The sequence below is a fragment of the Ambystoma mexicanum genome, chromosome 6p (genome assembly GCF_040938575.1).
Source record: "Ambystoma mexicanum isolate Mex_15411 chromosome 6p, UKY_AmexF1_1, whole genome shotgun sequence".
NCBI classification, from domain to species: Eukaryota; Metazoa; Chordata; class Amphibia; order Caudata; family Ambystomatidae; genus Ambystoma; species Ambystoma mexicanum.
Window position 1 is genome coordinate 811,523,450 of NC_090935.1, and position 15,890 is coordinate 811,539,339.

Below are 15,890 nucleotides of genomic sequence, written 5' to 3' on the forward strand. Positions count from 1 at the left end.
GGAGTCTGACCAGCCTACTGCCGCCCGCCCGCACGTCAAGATCCACTGTGGCCATGCCCCGCACACCCAGGCAGGCTGCGTGTCACTACAACCTCGGGCTGGGACCTCGGGTGGAGCTGACACCGACCATATGGACCACTCGATTAGACATCATCCACCAACATCGCCATCGTTCGATATGCCATGATGACCTAGCCAGCAGACCAGAACACACGTGCCACCAAGCACATGGATCAGACACACACCAACCCACACGAAGAACATACTCCGTACTATGACATAGAGGACCACTCACACTCGCATATGCGTTGCTGTTATTTTTCACATAGGCCAACTACAGCACCTTCAGAAACGCAAGATGCCGGAAGAGCTTGTGTATGTGCTTGCAGGTGCTTCCTCGCTACTAAAGCCATGAAAATTTAGCCCTATTTATGGACTAACGCATAAGAACCCATGTCGCCCCCGCGACCCCTGTCTTATGGACTGTGTACCGCCACCCATGAACTAGGCCAAGGTAGGCCGCAAACCAAAGTCCCCAGGCCGGAACAGCTCAGACGAGGCTGCAAGACGCTGATCATGCAGAACGAACCCTGACGAGAGCCCACAGCCAAGGCTACGAAGTTACAATCTACACGCTGCGCTCCCCACGGCAATGTTACACCTGCTACCGCTAAACGCTCCTCAGAGCCGAAATACAAATCAAATACTCGTAATTCTGCTCCAGCCACAGTCTCACCACACATGACAGGCCAACCTGATACGATGCCAAGCGCCAAGGTCCAGAGAAGCTCTGGGGTCTCACGTCCGGGACACAGACTGCAACAATGAAGTGACAAATTAGATACCGACAGTGATGGGAAAGGGACAACCAACAGCCCATAGTCAGACCTGTCCATTGTCCGCCACTGACACATAGTCATACATTGTTGCCAGCACCAGGTACATCGCAAGCTGGGAACGGCGATGGTCCCAGGCTTGGGGGCTCACGGGTGAACCAATCGGAATATGAGGGGCTAACCACTGACGCTACTATAGTTTAGCTAATCACTAATTTTCCCCTTGTAACAATTTTCATGTAGCAACTATTAGGGACGACGCAAGCGTACCACCTGACCCTTTTTCTACCAATAATATTTTCCTGTATATGGGCCTATACGACCCTACCACTTGGGGAGACAACCCGAGATAGCGTTAGGTTTTGGAGCTATTTTTCCTAGGTGACCCACGTAGCCGTGTCGTACAGCTAGGAAAAAGGGCCTGCAAGCCCACCACGGTTGAGATGTTCCCTGGGTACCTGTGATCCTAGAACCTATCCCTTGTTTTGGGCAATAAACAGCAGTAACTCATTCGCTCTTGTGTGTGCCTCATACTCCTTTGCGATGCAGGAGGAGATGGGGCCTCCCCAACCCCAGAGGTCCGCAGACTGCCCTGCCGACCCCCGGGAAATTACCCTGACAGCGTGCTTTTGGCACCAAGCCACCACTCCTGCCACAAATTTGGGGAACATCCGTCCAGCAGTTTGGGCTGTAGGCATGAGCAAAATTTATTTAGATTGTCTATAAATTAAATAATTTGGGTCCCGCTCTATAACTTTGCACCCATTTGACGACGCCTCACCCAACTTGCCTGAAAAATTCAGAGTGGGCCATATACATTTTTTTTGGCCAAGTTTGGTGAGGATTCGTGTAGGGGGAGCAAAGTTGTAAGCCACCTAAATTGTTCTTCCTATGGGTTTAGCAACCAAAACTACATGGCTGCTACCGCAGGGCGTGTAATAAAATATATACGCATACAGGGCAGATCCCCGCCTTCAACCCATCCACCCTTTTTATTCACTTGAAATGGGGCTTTCTGTATTTTGGGATTCAAAATGATTTCATTTTTATTTTGGCATGATTCCACAAAGTGTACAAACTAAACTCCCTCTCATCCCAGTGGCTGTAGTCAAAAGTTCACTTTTTATTTGATCATGGCTTTCACGTGTCAACCCTGTGACATGTTGTACATCAGTTCTTGTTGTGCACCAGTTCACAGTACCAGCCTTAAAATACACCTGTGAAAAACAGATCGTTAGTTTACTTGTCTGTTAGAAAACTCTATACATCTCATTGCAAAAATGCTATGACATTTATTTTAAATCCATTCCTCAAATGCTTTTATTGTCGGAGGAAAAATGTGTATATTGCTTCATCTTGACATATTTATTCTTAGCAGGGATGGTATAGCTTTTCTCTCTCCTTTCGCAATATATTTCATGCAAGTCATTTAACACATACATTGCCATATCAGTTTTACTGCATTTACAATATAATTCTTTCTTCGTGCTTTCTTCATGTTTCCACGCAAACTTTAATTCTAACCTTTTCTAATCAAGACACTTTGCGTTATATATTATGAAGTGACTGTATTTCATAACACGAGTCATTTATGTGATATGGCTAGGAAATGAAACCCTATTTTAATGGTTTATCGACTGATGCATGCTTTGAATGAGATGCACATACTCAATTGGGGAATGTTGATGTACAGGGTTAGATTTCCGGTACAAATATGTAGTTTCCATTCTTTGGTTCAACAGGACTGTGCTTTTAAACATGTAATCTTAACATCTGCTTCCCTTGTAACATTTGAAGGATTTTACTTCAGGGTTTTCAGTTAAAATTTGGGCAACAACTGGTAGGCAGGAGCTACATCTGGGGCACCAGAAGCTAGTACATGGCGCACCCAAAATATATCTATTTGCTTAAAATTGTTTTCTAGATGTGCCCTATGAAAATTGCCAACTACAGTTATTGTCACATAGGTACATTGTCTGTCACCAGTTGGCCTGGGGAGCTATAAATGGCTCTTGGTAGCTGAGGATAACAAGGCTCTCCTAGGCTAGAACCAGGAGCTAAATAGCTCCTAGCAATTTTGAACCCTGTACTTGCATGCTAGAAGTGGACAAACAGGTACACAATGTGTGGTTCCATAAAATGAATTCCATTTACATAAATTCCCTGCATTCTTTATAGAGGTGCTGTCATCATAGGAAGACCTCAAAATCAACTACCACACCCTGGATAGTCTCTTGCATTTCCCAGTGCCTGATTTGTCCAACCTGTGTTGCAGAGGTTAAGGTGGGCCCATTAAGGTTGGCCCATTCTCGCTCTGCCTTCTTGCTTGGAAGTCGAAAGAGTTTGACGGAAGGGATTGGACAAAGTATTCATTAGTTCCCCCTTCCTGCATATGCGCCCTCCCTCGGTTCCCACTAAAACATTCATATGTTGGGCATAGGCGGATGGAAAGGGACTGCAGGACCACTTGCACAATTCAAATGAATGTGGAAAATAATGTTGCTGGAAAAAAATGTCTCCTGTCCCATTTCATAGAAAAAAAAGCTTGTAGTCCTAAGCTTAAGGATCCTCGCGCCCCCTGCACCCCACTTATTTGATGCCAGTTAAATCTTTAGCTATAGTGTCAATGTAGATTTTTTTTTTTTTTTTATTTGCATTTAGTTCATTAACAAGAATAAATTCGAGTAGAACCTTTGCAAAAAAACATGTTAAAATCCATGTGAAAGAAGAAATCTAACATTTAAAATTGCATTACTTTACAATAGCACACAATACTTTAAAATACAATTTAAAATACAGGTGCAAAAAGGTTATATCATAATTAATATCTGGCTCCTCATTTACAAATATACCAATCGATTTACCATCTAAACATTTCATTCTCCACGCAAAATAAGTTCTTTTTCTATATGCTTACAAAAGCTTACTAATTCATAAATTAGACTGTAGTGAACTCCTTGCATCATACAAGACCATAGGAACTCGAGGCAATCCTCAAACCCTATATCAACAAATTTCATAAATCTTACTGTACGAATTTTTTTAAAATGGGGACAATAGAGTAGGAGATGCTTCAATGTTTCGCGTGGTTCGTTACATTCATCAAATCGACATCCCACAGAGGATGTGGTGACATTTGTTTGCCAATTCTTAGTTCTGTCTCTAGTATGGTAAAGATTAAATCTAAATCGAATATATGCCTTCCTGGTAATTTCACAGGGGAATAAAGTGATATGTGCATAGCGAGGGATGCGCTGCTTAACAAAGGCACCGTATTCTTCATAAGATTTATATGTCATGATCCGATCAATAGTTACACACCAGTCTAATTCAAAGAGTTTTTTTTTTTAGCATAGCAAGGGCGAAGATGAACATCATTCACTGTAATATTCACTTCACTTAAAAGTTGTTGCATTTTCAGTTGGTAATTATAAAAGGAAAGAGAACAGCGGGTGCCCAGCATCTTGTTCATATCCACATATAATGAATTAGTCGGTGGATAGTTCATTTTCGCAAAGTTGGATAACTGTCTCCATTTCCATCTAGACGATAGTGCCACCAACCCCAATTCATGTCGGATGATGGCATTTGGAATGGACATTGGCAAAAACATCGCTGCTTTTAAGGGTGAACCTTGTAAACAATCCAACATATAAGACATATCACACAAACAAATATCTAGTGCATAAAGAATGACACTCTCAGTCTTCAGGGACATAAAATCAATTAACGGAGTTAATGAAAATTTGCAAAACCGGGTATAAATCATTTTCATTTGCGAGAGGAGTGGCCTGGTTTTGCGTTTGATAATGTCTGTCCATAATTTAATGGAATTCTGATCAGAGAGATGATATCCCAAGTAAATGGCGTTGTTAATACAAGATATCTGTGTATCCATGATATGCCATCTAAAACTGCCCTTTTTCTGCTTCACTCCAAATTTCATAATGGCAGTTTTTGCCGGGTTGGGAGTCAGATTGTGAGCCTTTGCAAATCCCTCGAAGAGTGTCAATTTCATTTGTAACCCTACAGGAGTAGGGTCAAACAAGATAATATCATCTGCAAAGGCAATAAATTGCAAAGATATACTCCCAACCGTCACAAAAAACAGGTTCATATTTTCCCAGTTCTTATCCAGATCCGCCATGTATAGATTGAACAGGGTTGCTGCAAGATTGCAGCCCTGTTTCAAACCCAATGCTGTTCCTATTGGAGCTGTCGTACCCCCATCCTGTGATATTTTTATTCTATAAGTTGTATTGGTGTGCAATTTCATAATCCAATACATTAAGTCATTTGAAATTCCAAAAGCCAACATTTTTATCAAAGGCTGCACTCATATCAATCATTGCGATGTATACTGGATTAGAGTTCTTATTTTTTGCTCCAGCAATAACATGCGCAAGGGTAATTGCATTTAGAGTTGTACTCCTATTCTTCCTGATAGATTTATAAGAGATTTTTTACACAAACCAGGAGTGTAAAATGCACACATTTGAATCAAAACAGAAACACAAATTATAAACATGCATATCTACCAGTAATGAGTTCAGATCTCTATGCATTTCAGGTGAATTACCCTTCTTCAGGAGCAACATATGTACATCATAGATCCAGAATCTCCAATTTCATGCCTATAAATCAAGAACAAAATTAGGTTTGTCTCCTACTTGCTCTCTGTGTACAACAATTGGAGGTATAGTCTTCCATGTTGAGTAATCATTCACCTGGATTTTGTAGGTTGGAATATCCAAAAGTCTTATGGGTAAAGCATAAGGGCTGCTATCGAGCAATGCGGGGTCTTGTATTCACAAATTGGGGATAATAAGATCAAAATTACAGCTTCTTGTCTACTATTGTGCGTTCTGCTATTGTGAGAAGCATCATGCCTTCCATTCCAAGGTAGACCATGTTTAAGCAGTATCTTCCTTGAATAGGTTTCCACATCAATTGTCAAATACCTCTTGAGGTCAAGCCAATAAGTAATTATATCTCGGTGGAATCAGTCATCTAAAGAATGGTGTCAATGCGGTATATTATGTATGTTAACAAGTATGCTAAACCTATAAAGTGAAATGCAGGTCTAGACCTGCAACGTGCTAGTGACTGGCCCCAAAGATATAAAGAAAACTATTGCTGGAGATCCTTAACATCTTAATTAGATCTGTTCTGATGAGAAACGCAGCCTAATATTGATGCAGGAGCCAGCGTTTCAAAAATGGCAGCCATAAGTAGTGCGTGCCTTGTTTTCTGACATCATTGCGTGCGTACGCGATGACTTCATATAATATTGATAAGCGCAAATCCGCGCTTTACTTATTAAAGCTGCAGTAATGTGTCCTGCAATTAGAATAATAAGATACTGCAGATCCATCAAGTGCTGCAATTCAATGCATACACATATTGATAAATAGTAAAGCTACTGCTATGTTTTTATGGGCAAAGGTTTGTACATGCAGCGGGTCATTCAGATATGACAAGCATCTAGACCCTGTCCATAGATGTAGCTTCTGAAAGATAAAGATATGGTTCAGACGTCAGTTTGCTTGCCCATATCAGTAATTCTAAATGGTATATCAATTCAGGTACATAATAATGTTGGTCTATGGTAATGATCCTAAATTAGTGGATACTATAAGGTCAGTCCAATGTGGGATAAGTGAGCAAGCCCATACCAGGTGAACATTGAATACCATGGATATGAACACAATATAGCTTGTACCTGCTTTTGGCTATTCCTAAATGTACATGGTGGATCCTCATTCATAGATGGAAGGTATGATGTGTATTATTTTTCAAAGGTATTAATTATCTAAATCTTATGTCCATGTTTGACGGTACTTGTCCTTACAGGGGGGGAATCATCAAAATAAATGGCAGTAATCTGTTCAGATACCAATATGGCATAGACCTGGTTGGAGGCATCGCTGGTCACTGTTGGGACATAAGTGTCAAAGGCTTAGACTGGGACAAGATATAGCTTACATCATAAACAGGCCCTTTGGCAGGTGTTATAGATGATGACCGCTAAACAGGCTGGATATATGCTTTAGATATCTCGTAGGAAAGCTGTGATGCTGGAAATGCCTGTGAGGGACGGGGCCGCCATGTCCTGTACTCCCTTATGGTATCACATAATATTATCCCCACCAATAACAATAATATTGCCAAATATATAGTCGTGGGGAAACTGCATAGGCGATATTGATGGGGTTAATATTAGGGTGTAATGGAAGCAAGGGTGCAGGGGTGTCCCCATACCTTCTAAAAAAAAAAAAAAAAATGGGAGTTGCGGGGGGTGTCCCCCTAGTTTCCATGGGGTAATATTGCCACAAAAAATTGCACCATTCTTGTATGGTGACATTCTTGCAGCGATTCTTTAACACATAGAACCCTTATGTGTTCTGTGTTGTTCTCTGCACAGGAGTCCATGTGGGACTCGTGCAGCTCTTCCTCTTTTTGGTTTTGGTGAACATGGATGCTTGGAATACTCTTATGGCACCCGTTGGTGGGCATACAACCCTGTATCCCTAGTGTATGTTTTTGGCCACCTGTGTGTGGCCCAGAGAGCAGGGTATGTGCTGGCAGCAGCGCTATGCTAAATTGGAAAGGTGCTCCGAGTATCCTCATGTTGGGATACCCAGGCCCTGGCATAGGAATCGGTGGATACCTGATAGAAGGCAGGTTGGCCCCTGTGGCCTCTTTGATTCTATTACCTGTTACCTTTTTTTCCAAGTCCTGGGTAGCCCTGAATCTGTCCCTTCTCCTGATTGGCTCTTGGGTGGCAGAACCATATATGGTATTGTGGGGGGGAAGTCCAGGCCAGACTGGCTGGAGCCTTCCCAGTGATTGTATGTTGTGGGTACACCCTTGGGCTGGGACCTGTGTGAATGGAGTGTGTGATCAATATGCACTTCATGTTATGGGTGTCTGGTATCTGTGTGTGACACAAAGAATGCAACAGCTCTGCCTGAAACTGACATGAATGCAGTGTAGTGTGCTGAAAGGCTGGGTGCTTGGCCCAATTCACATGCCTTGTTATGGGTGTCTGGGTGGATGTGAATGGCCTGAATGCACTGTGAGGTTGATTGGCTGCCTGCCTGCACGAATGCCCAACTGACTGGCTGACTGGCTGACTGGCTGACTGAGCTTGACTCAGCAGTGTGAATGAGGTACAGAACTGTATATCTGGGAACCTCTCACTTACCAGAATTGTTCAGAAGCTTAAGTTGAAACCTGAAGCGTCTTATCCTTGAAGCCCTTTTCCGAAAGCTGTCCAGTAAGTTGAGGACTGATCCGAGAGAGGAACTGGCTTGGAGACCTCTCCCCATCGTGCAGACATCTTATCTTCACCATGGCACCCACAGATATTGACTGTGGTATGTGGGCTGCTTAGGGGATATGTTTTCAAAAAAATGTACTGATTGGTGATAGTGTTTATAGGATAGTGAGATGATGTATGTTTGTTTTTGTTGGATCTGAAAAGAGCCTTTTTGGTTTTTGTTTTGTTTTTTTGGTTTTTAAACCCGACACACAAGGAAAGGAAGGGAAAGAGGAGGGTAATGAAGGGATACCAACCACGGGGATAAAAAGGGGCAGGTGGAGAGAGGAAGCTGTAGGGTGGGCCTTATTCAGGTAGGTAGCAGTCCTTCTCATGCTCCTTGACCGCAGTCTCAAAAGCACTTTGTAGGTTCTCCCCCCTGCAGAGTACTGCATCGCAGTACATGCACAATACTGTGACCCTCGAAAGGTAAGGATCAACAGAATCACGTATGGCCTGCGAAGCAGCTGGAGGGATGCACTGCCCCACAGCAGTTTCTCCTGTGGTGGCAGTAGCGGAAACGGAGGGGAATGCTGCAGGGGAACTCAACCTACTACGTTTATTGCAAGGTACAACCTTACGAATAGCCCCACCGTGGAGCGATTTTAGGTGTAGCTTCATTGAGGTAGTACCATTGCTGGACAAACCCGGTTTCCCACGACTCAGCACCACCTTGCAGTGATTGCAAGTCACCTTGTTTGCACGTGCTTTTGGTACGCCATCAAGAGTGGTAAATGACCTCCACACCCAAGATTCACAATGAGTGCTAGTAGTAGGGACTTCCACTACCTCATCCTCTTCATCACTCTCCTCTGCATCCTCACGCCTGTTCCCCTCTGCAGGCCCTTGGGGGAGGTGTTGGTGGTGGAGGGGGTGGTGCTGAGACAGCAGTAGCACCAGCAGCAGCCATGGATGCCATCAGGACAGCAGTTTCAAATCTTTGATTTTCAAGTAGCAAAAGCAGGATCAATCTCCAGTTGTACTAGAAAGACAGAATGAGCATCAGCTCCAAGGTGTGGCCTTTTATAGGGGTGCTGGGCGTGCTTCGCAGACACACAGGCTGTCCGCAGACACTTGGACACCAACGAAAGGGCTCAAAATATGCAGATTGCCAGGGACATGGTCTGGGACATGTGCAAGGGTGAACATTCCCAGGAAAATACTTTGGATTGCTCAAACACTTTTTAGATGTCCGGGAGACCAGGCAGTGTTCGTTACGCTTAGCGCGGGTGCGTTCACATGATAACGTCACGGACATGTTTGCGAATGGGGTGGCTGTTACATATGCTGTGTAATTGGATGGTGTGTCTTACATAAACAGTTTCCACTTCTTATTTATTATTTAATGTAATGTATGTGCTGCTTTCTGAATATGTTCATTGTTTTTATTGCATGATAGAACAATGTAAGATACCCCCTGAGTTTTGGATAGTGTTGATGTTGACCGAGTCTGTCCTCAGACATCAAAATCACTAGTGCGGTAAGGGGTACAGTATGTTCTATGTTATGTATATAAACTAAGGGAATCCTAGTAAACATTTATCAAGTTTATATCATTCATATCTATATGCAGTAAACAAAATAGATATACTCCTGAAATTTACCAGTTATGGTAAGCTAAACAACCATAACTCGCGCCACCATCGTGCACTGCTAAGACTAAAACCCAGGACTTCAAAGATGACATCACAAATGTCATTTATGACATCACTGGCATCACATGTGCATTTACTTTCATAAAAAGTCTGTATAAGGGATTCTTATTGTAATGTTAATAAAGTGTCTCAGATCATTGGAATAAATATCATGAGTTACGTAGTGCATTAAGCAATGCATTAATCCAGATAGCATTCTATTATGAAGTTTTTTCCAGAATAATAAGGTACATATGTAGAAACATAGGTATAGTGTGCAGCAGACATGATGAAGGTGCAATATTAATAATCTTATGTTAAATACTAAAATTATAAATGCTTTCTTATTAGAGTTCTGCATACTGTATTTAATACGTACCTAATAAAACCCACTTACTACAGCATTGCATTATTGCAAACAAAGCACAAACGGACACCAACACATACAAATATGAGCATATACAGGGAAAATGAAATAAACAAAAAAAACAGCAGTATTAGTATTACCAGACAATCTTCATGCACAGAAATGATTGCTCTGCTTCAAAGCTACTATTTCCCTGTGTAATACTATCACATAATGTGACCGGACCCTAAGGAAAGTAGTGTGAGTACAATGTATACAAATATGAGCACATCCAGGGAAAGTACAGTAATTAAAAAAAAAAACAGCAGAGCTATAAGAAAGTGTTCATAACCTTACTGATCATCTTCATACATAGAAAGCATTGCTGTCTTCCAAGTCTGTGTTTTCCCTATGTATATGTTTCATATGCTGTGAGTGAACCCCAAGTGAATTACTGTAAGAACATATTTGAAGTATAAGTCTACAAATATAGTACTTTTTGAATTTTTTGTTCCTGATTGTTACTGGCCTAGATATGTCTGTAAAGGAAAAAAGAGTGAGCCAGACATGTGATGTCATCAATAACATTTGTGATGTCATCTTTTATGTCCTGGGTGTTCGTCTTAGCAGTGCACGCGAGTTATGGTTGCTTAGCTTACCATAACTTGCGATTTCAGGGGTTTTTCGGTTTTACTTGGAACCATAATGTCACTTTAGCAAAGTTTTTTTTGAATTTCATAGGTTTTTAGTAGCACAACTTAACCATAACGTCCCTTTACAAAGTTTTTTTACTGAATATATATATATCTGTCTCAAATCTAAGGTCTTCAGATATAGTAAACTGTAATAAGAATCAAAGGAAAACTTTCAAATCTAGTTCTTAAAATTATTCACAGTAAAAACCGCAAGTGAACACAATTGCAGCGTTACATATATTTGTGTGACACACACAGGGTACGAAATTGTGGGATGCTGGGAGCTATTTAGCTCCTGCATCTAGCCTAGGAGAGCCTGGTTAACTTGAAAACGACTCCTACCAGGAGCTGCTTTAGGCTCCCCCGGACAACGGGTGCCACAAACATACATATGTTACATAAAATGTCAGTGTTTGGGAATGTCAACAAAGACAAATGAGGACACACCTTGTACAGATTTAAACATAAAGGATCATAATGTGAAAAAAGGTTGGCTCTCCTGTAGAAGTTAGATGTACGATCCACTGTGTACTTGCTTCTGCTCAGCGGTAGCTCCTGCCTACTGGGTGATGCCCAATAGCAAGCAGCTGGTTTTAGCTCCTGCTCACAATCTCAAATTGCTTCTCATTTCCATCCCTTTAAGATCCCTATTTAAATACTGTAATGCGTGTACTTGTTTGTTATACTTTGCTAGACAGTAACATGTGCTTTCTTTCAGTTAACAGTGCCTTTTGATGCTGCAAACAACCTTGTCGTTGGACATCAGGACATGAAGATTGTGTTTGCAGAACACAAAGTTAATGCAGGAGTTGGCAAAGGAAAATCCTGTCCATATTTAATTGTTATAAAATCAACAGTTCTCACACAGTGAGCATGGCAATATTCAGCAAATAAAGCCAATGAAGTAAAAGTGCAGTACCTAAAATACAAAGCAGGAGGTTAAGCACACTGGACCCGCATGGACATCCTCCACAATTTACTTCAAGAAAGATTTGCCTTGGTGGTGTTGAGTACATTTTAGGACCTGGATACCTTGAAATTAAATTGTGCAGTGGACTGTTTTAATTTGTATATAATAATGCATATTTGTTGCTTCCCTATCCAATATTTGATTTATGATGTTTTTGTGTAAGTGCAATGGTTCTACATTAGGTAAATGTGTTTGCCTCTGTGATGTTCAAACACTTTGGGAGAGTTTGAGAAAAAAAATCTGTATGCCATTATGCTTTTCAGTTTTTTTAAATTGTGTCGCTATTTGTTTTCATTTTTTACCGATAGATGAACATGGGTTATTTTGTTAAATGTGCCTATTTCTTTTTTCCCCATATGGTTTACAACAATGGTGTTTTGTTAAAAAAATAAAAATAAACCTGTTGAGGAATGTCTTTGAGATTTTTGGTTGGTGTTCAAAAGAGCATTTGTGTTTGTCCATTTAGATGCATGTTGCAGAAAAAAAGGTGGCAAAGAGGAAATGCAAATCATTGTTTTGTCCCCGGCCCCAGGCTATCTGTGCAAAGGTGTTTGTGTAACCACTACTCTGGTTGAAGTTCCATCCTTCTCTAACCCCTCTAAACATGATAACTATCAAGCATTCAACAGCCGCAAACGATACTGCAATACCTTGGTTTATACCGTGTCTGTGATGTGTTAAATGGTGTAGATTCTAAACACTGTAACCTACACAGCCACACTTGCAGAATTGATCTTGTTTTTTTTATTTATTTTATAAAAAAGAAATTGTATTGGGGGGATTACAAATGATTTCTTTTGGCCATTGTTACTGATTCTTAGACCAACGTATCATCGGTGCACTCCATGCATGGAGTACATTTCTGTTGTGCTCTCTTAGGCTTTTCTTTTTTAATACTATTATTTTTGTGTGTGTAAATTAATATAGCCCTAGACTGAGGGTGCTCATTATTGTGGGATAATGCCCCACCATCCAGTAATGGCCAGATGTGTAGGAAAGGTTATGAGCTAAAAATGTATTCAGCATATTCTGTGTAGTACATGAGTTACTAAAATGTTGTATTGGGGACAGGCAAGGGTTGACATTGGTTACTAACATTTAGAATAGGGGTGAATTGAGTGGGCTAGATTTGTTAGGCCACAGGCTCTGTGTGTGCCAATGTGCTGCAGGCACACAAACACCACTGACTGATGGTTGCCAGTTTCAGAACTTAATTCAAAATTGAAAGCTGAACAGCAGTGCTTTGCAAGATAGAGCGAGCGGTGTAACAGTGCTGGAACTTGAGAATTAAACATTCATTGTGTGGAGCAGGAAGATGGAAGGAGATGCAAGATCATTGGGAGGCTGTGTTTTGCAGAATACTGTCCAAAGGTAATTTAAGCCAGGTGCTGGAAAATTGTACGAGCAGAATTCGAGGGGGAAGGAATGGGTGTCGGAAGGTTCTGGCATGTGATGTGATGAATGACACCACGGAATAGTTTGTAAAACGGCGAAGAAAATGTATGGAGACATAGGCTAAGGGGTGTTTTTCACTGAAAGGTTTAAAAAGGGAGAGGGGAGAGAGAGTGTGAGGGAGAGAGCAAAAAATATATATTGCCGATGTGTATTACAGTATTAGTACTGTCATTATGTGTCGACTTACATTTTAGGAATGGAATTGCATGACTGTTTATTTAAAACAATCTAAAGTTCACACATAATGGTCTTTGCCAGACAGGTTATGGAAAGCTTTAATAAAAGTATCCCGATTAATTCTGGTTTTCCTAGCACTCTCGCACATGCCTTTGGCACGTAGTGGAGCAGATGATTACTGCTGCAATTCCTCTCTACTAGTGCTTTAAATGAACAGAGAAAAGAGGGCAAGAGAGGAATGCCGGGAGAGCTGTGCTTTCATTGAAGAGGGTACCTTAAATAGCTAGCTTTCCTACACAAGTGTCCATTTGACATTTGGTGAGGGGCGATAGCTCAGGAGCAAAGCATTTGTCTTCGAAGCAAGATAATGTAGGAAACACAGGTTTGAATCCCGATCCAGTGTTTGGAAACCAATCTCTGGTATTAAGCGTGTTGTTATAAAAGAACAATTATAATTATAGCACATAGCACATTGCTATGCGACACTGCTTATTTTATGCCTCGAATCTCATTATCCCATAATCGTGTTACTAATACAACATTAGGCAAGGGTAAAGGAATAACTGGAAGCTGAAACTGTATTCATAGTGCATTGTTTTCATAGTTAAAGGGTGCCAGTTGGGATCTCAGGTTAGAGGGGAATAACTTACATTTGAATTGTTATGCTGACCCAATGCAAAGTGTTTATTATAAAGTGTGTTTCTTTTGTTCTCACATGTGTCAGATACAAACACTTACTGCAAATATTCCCATGTTCACCAAATATGAACTGGTTTGATTGTCTGTTCTTTCAGATGAGTGAATATAAAAGTGCATAACTGTGAAAGCATGTGGTGGTTATTTATTGTGTAGTTTGTTTTTGGTTTATACCTAGAAGTACATGCACACCCAGAATGAAATGTACAGTACAAGGCCTGCAGATGTCTAGCTAAGATCCTGTGGTATAAAATGTGTATAGAATGTGAAGTGTCAGGATTTATCGTACATATTTGGTGCATTGGCCGGGAAACCTTTTAAGTGCATCAGTCAGCATCGTATTGGGCACATGTTGAGTTGTGTTTGTCAATCGGGCTGTGCATTAAGTTGTTTTTGAATTCGACACGCTGTGCTTTATGCGAACAGTGGGTGGCATGTCTGAGATGAATGTTGCACATTTGTGCGAGGATGCAGAAGTCAAATTCTTTGCTTTGGGAAAATGGACTTCAGACTTTGAATGTGTGGAGAGAGTGCCTAGTTGCTGAGATGGGAGCGAAGGCACCTGAAAGATTTGATGAGGGTACAGTGTTACACACGTGCCTGGCCAGACTGATTGTAATGATGGTAAATCTCAGACATATCAGGCTAGGTGTAAAACCTTGGTGCATCCTGTGCAAAGTAATTAGACATCAATAAAGATGTCGAACAAATTATGCTGAAATGTCAGAGTGAATGACAGAATTACGTAAAACATGACTCTGATAAAAGATGCATCAGCTGAAGAGCAGTTTCAGCTTTACCAATTGCAATGAATGGGTCACAATTGCAGGCAAACCCAGTGTTTTGAAGTTTTGCGAACTGAATTGGAAGTGGAAGCAAGACTGGAGGAGAACCATCTCTGGTTCCGTAAGCATTTCAAAACATTCCTCTTTGCTTCTGCTTTCTCTCCTCCTCTCCCCCGCTGAAAAACTGGCTGAAACTTAAACTGCACTGGTCATGTGGCTACCTTCTGATCTCGGGCCCAGGTACCCTCCCCCTCCAGTTGCACACATGCACTGCCTCCCTGGCAACCCCCGCGCTTGAGGACTGTTTTCTGTATCCCTACAGTCCCCTACCAGCACTTGCCACCAGCTGGCCGCACCTTTTACTTATTGCTTATTTATTTTTACATTCGATCCCATGTACTGCACTGTCCCCTCCCCCTCTCCACTTTCCCCCTTCCCCTGAACCTGCGTGATCTCAATGTCACCCAGCCTAGTAAGATCGTTGTCTGCCTTCCCTCTGTTCCCCCTCCTTTGGCTCCTCGCACCTGCAAACACTTGTGTATAGGTGCATTGTAAATGCCATATTGTATCAAAGTTTGGAAGAGCTTAACTATTTGAAAGGGCAATTGGAGCAGGTAAGAATCGCTAGGGACCTAGCAATTACAATCTGCTCGGGACTTGGTGTTTAGAATACAAACTCGCTCATTTAATGCTAGAGGGTGATGGTCTGTAAGTAATCGCCAATTACAGAGGACAGGTCATGGAAATGAGCAGTTAAATCATAAAACGGAGGAAGGAACAATCCACATGTTATGATTAGGCGCAGATATTTTCTTCACAGCTCAGATAATTAGGGCAGCAAAATTCAGATTTGAGGAGACTGCTTTTTGCATTTACAGCATTGTGAGCTGCAGAACATTTCACTTGGTGGATCTGTGCTAAGCCACAGTCTGGGAACTGGGCCAGGTGAGGCATGCTTACTAGGAACTGGACTGC

The 15,890-nt window shown here is 41.6% G+C and overlaps 1 protein-coding gene across 1 annotated transcript in view; it reads left to right on the top strand.

Moving 5' to 3' along the window:
* The window catches only part of FAM174A (family with sequence similarity 174 member A), a 74,041-nt gene extending 61,824 nt beyond the window's left edge, over window positions 1-12,217 (top strand). The window contains exon 3 of the mRNA XM_069625455.1: window positions 11,551-12,217. Coding sequence (XP_069481556.1) covers window positions 11,551-11,554 — 4 coding nt within the window. The 3' untranslated portion in view covers window positions 11,555-12,217. The remainder of the gene's footprint in view (window positions 1-11,550) is intronic.
* Window positions 12,218-15,890: the final 3,673 nt, after the last annotated feature.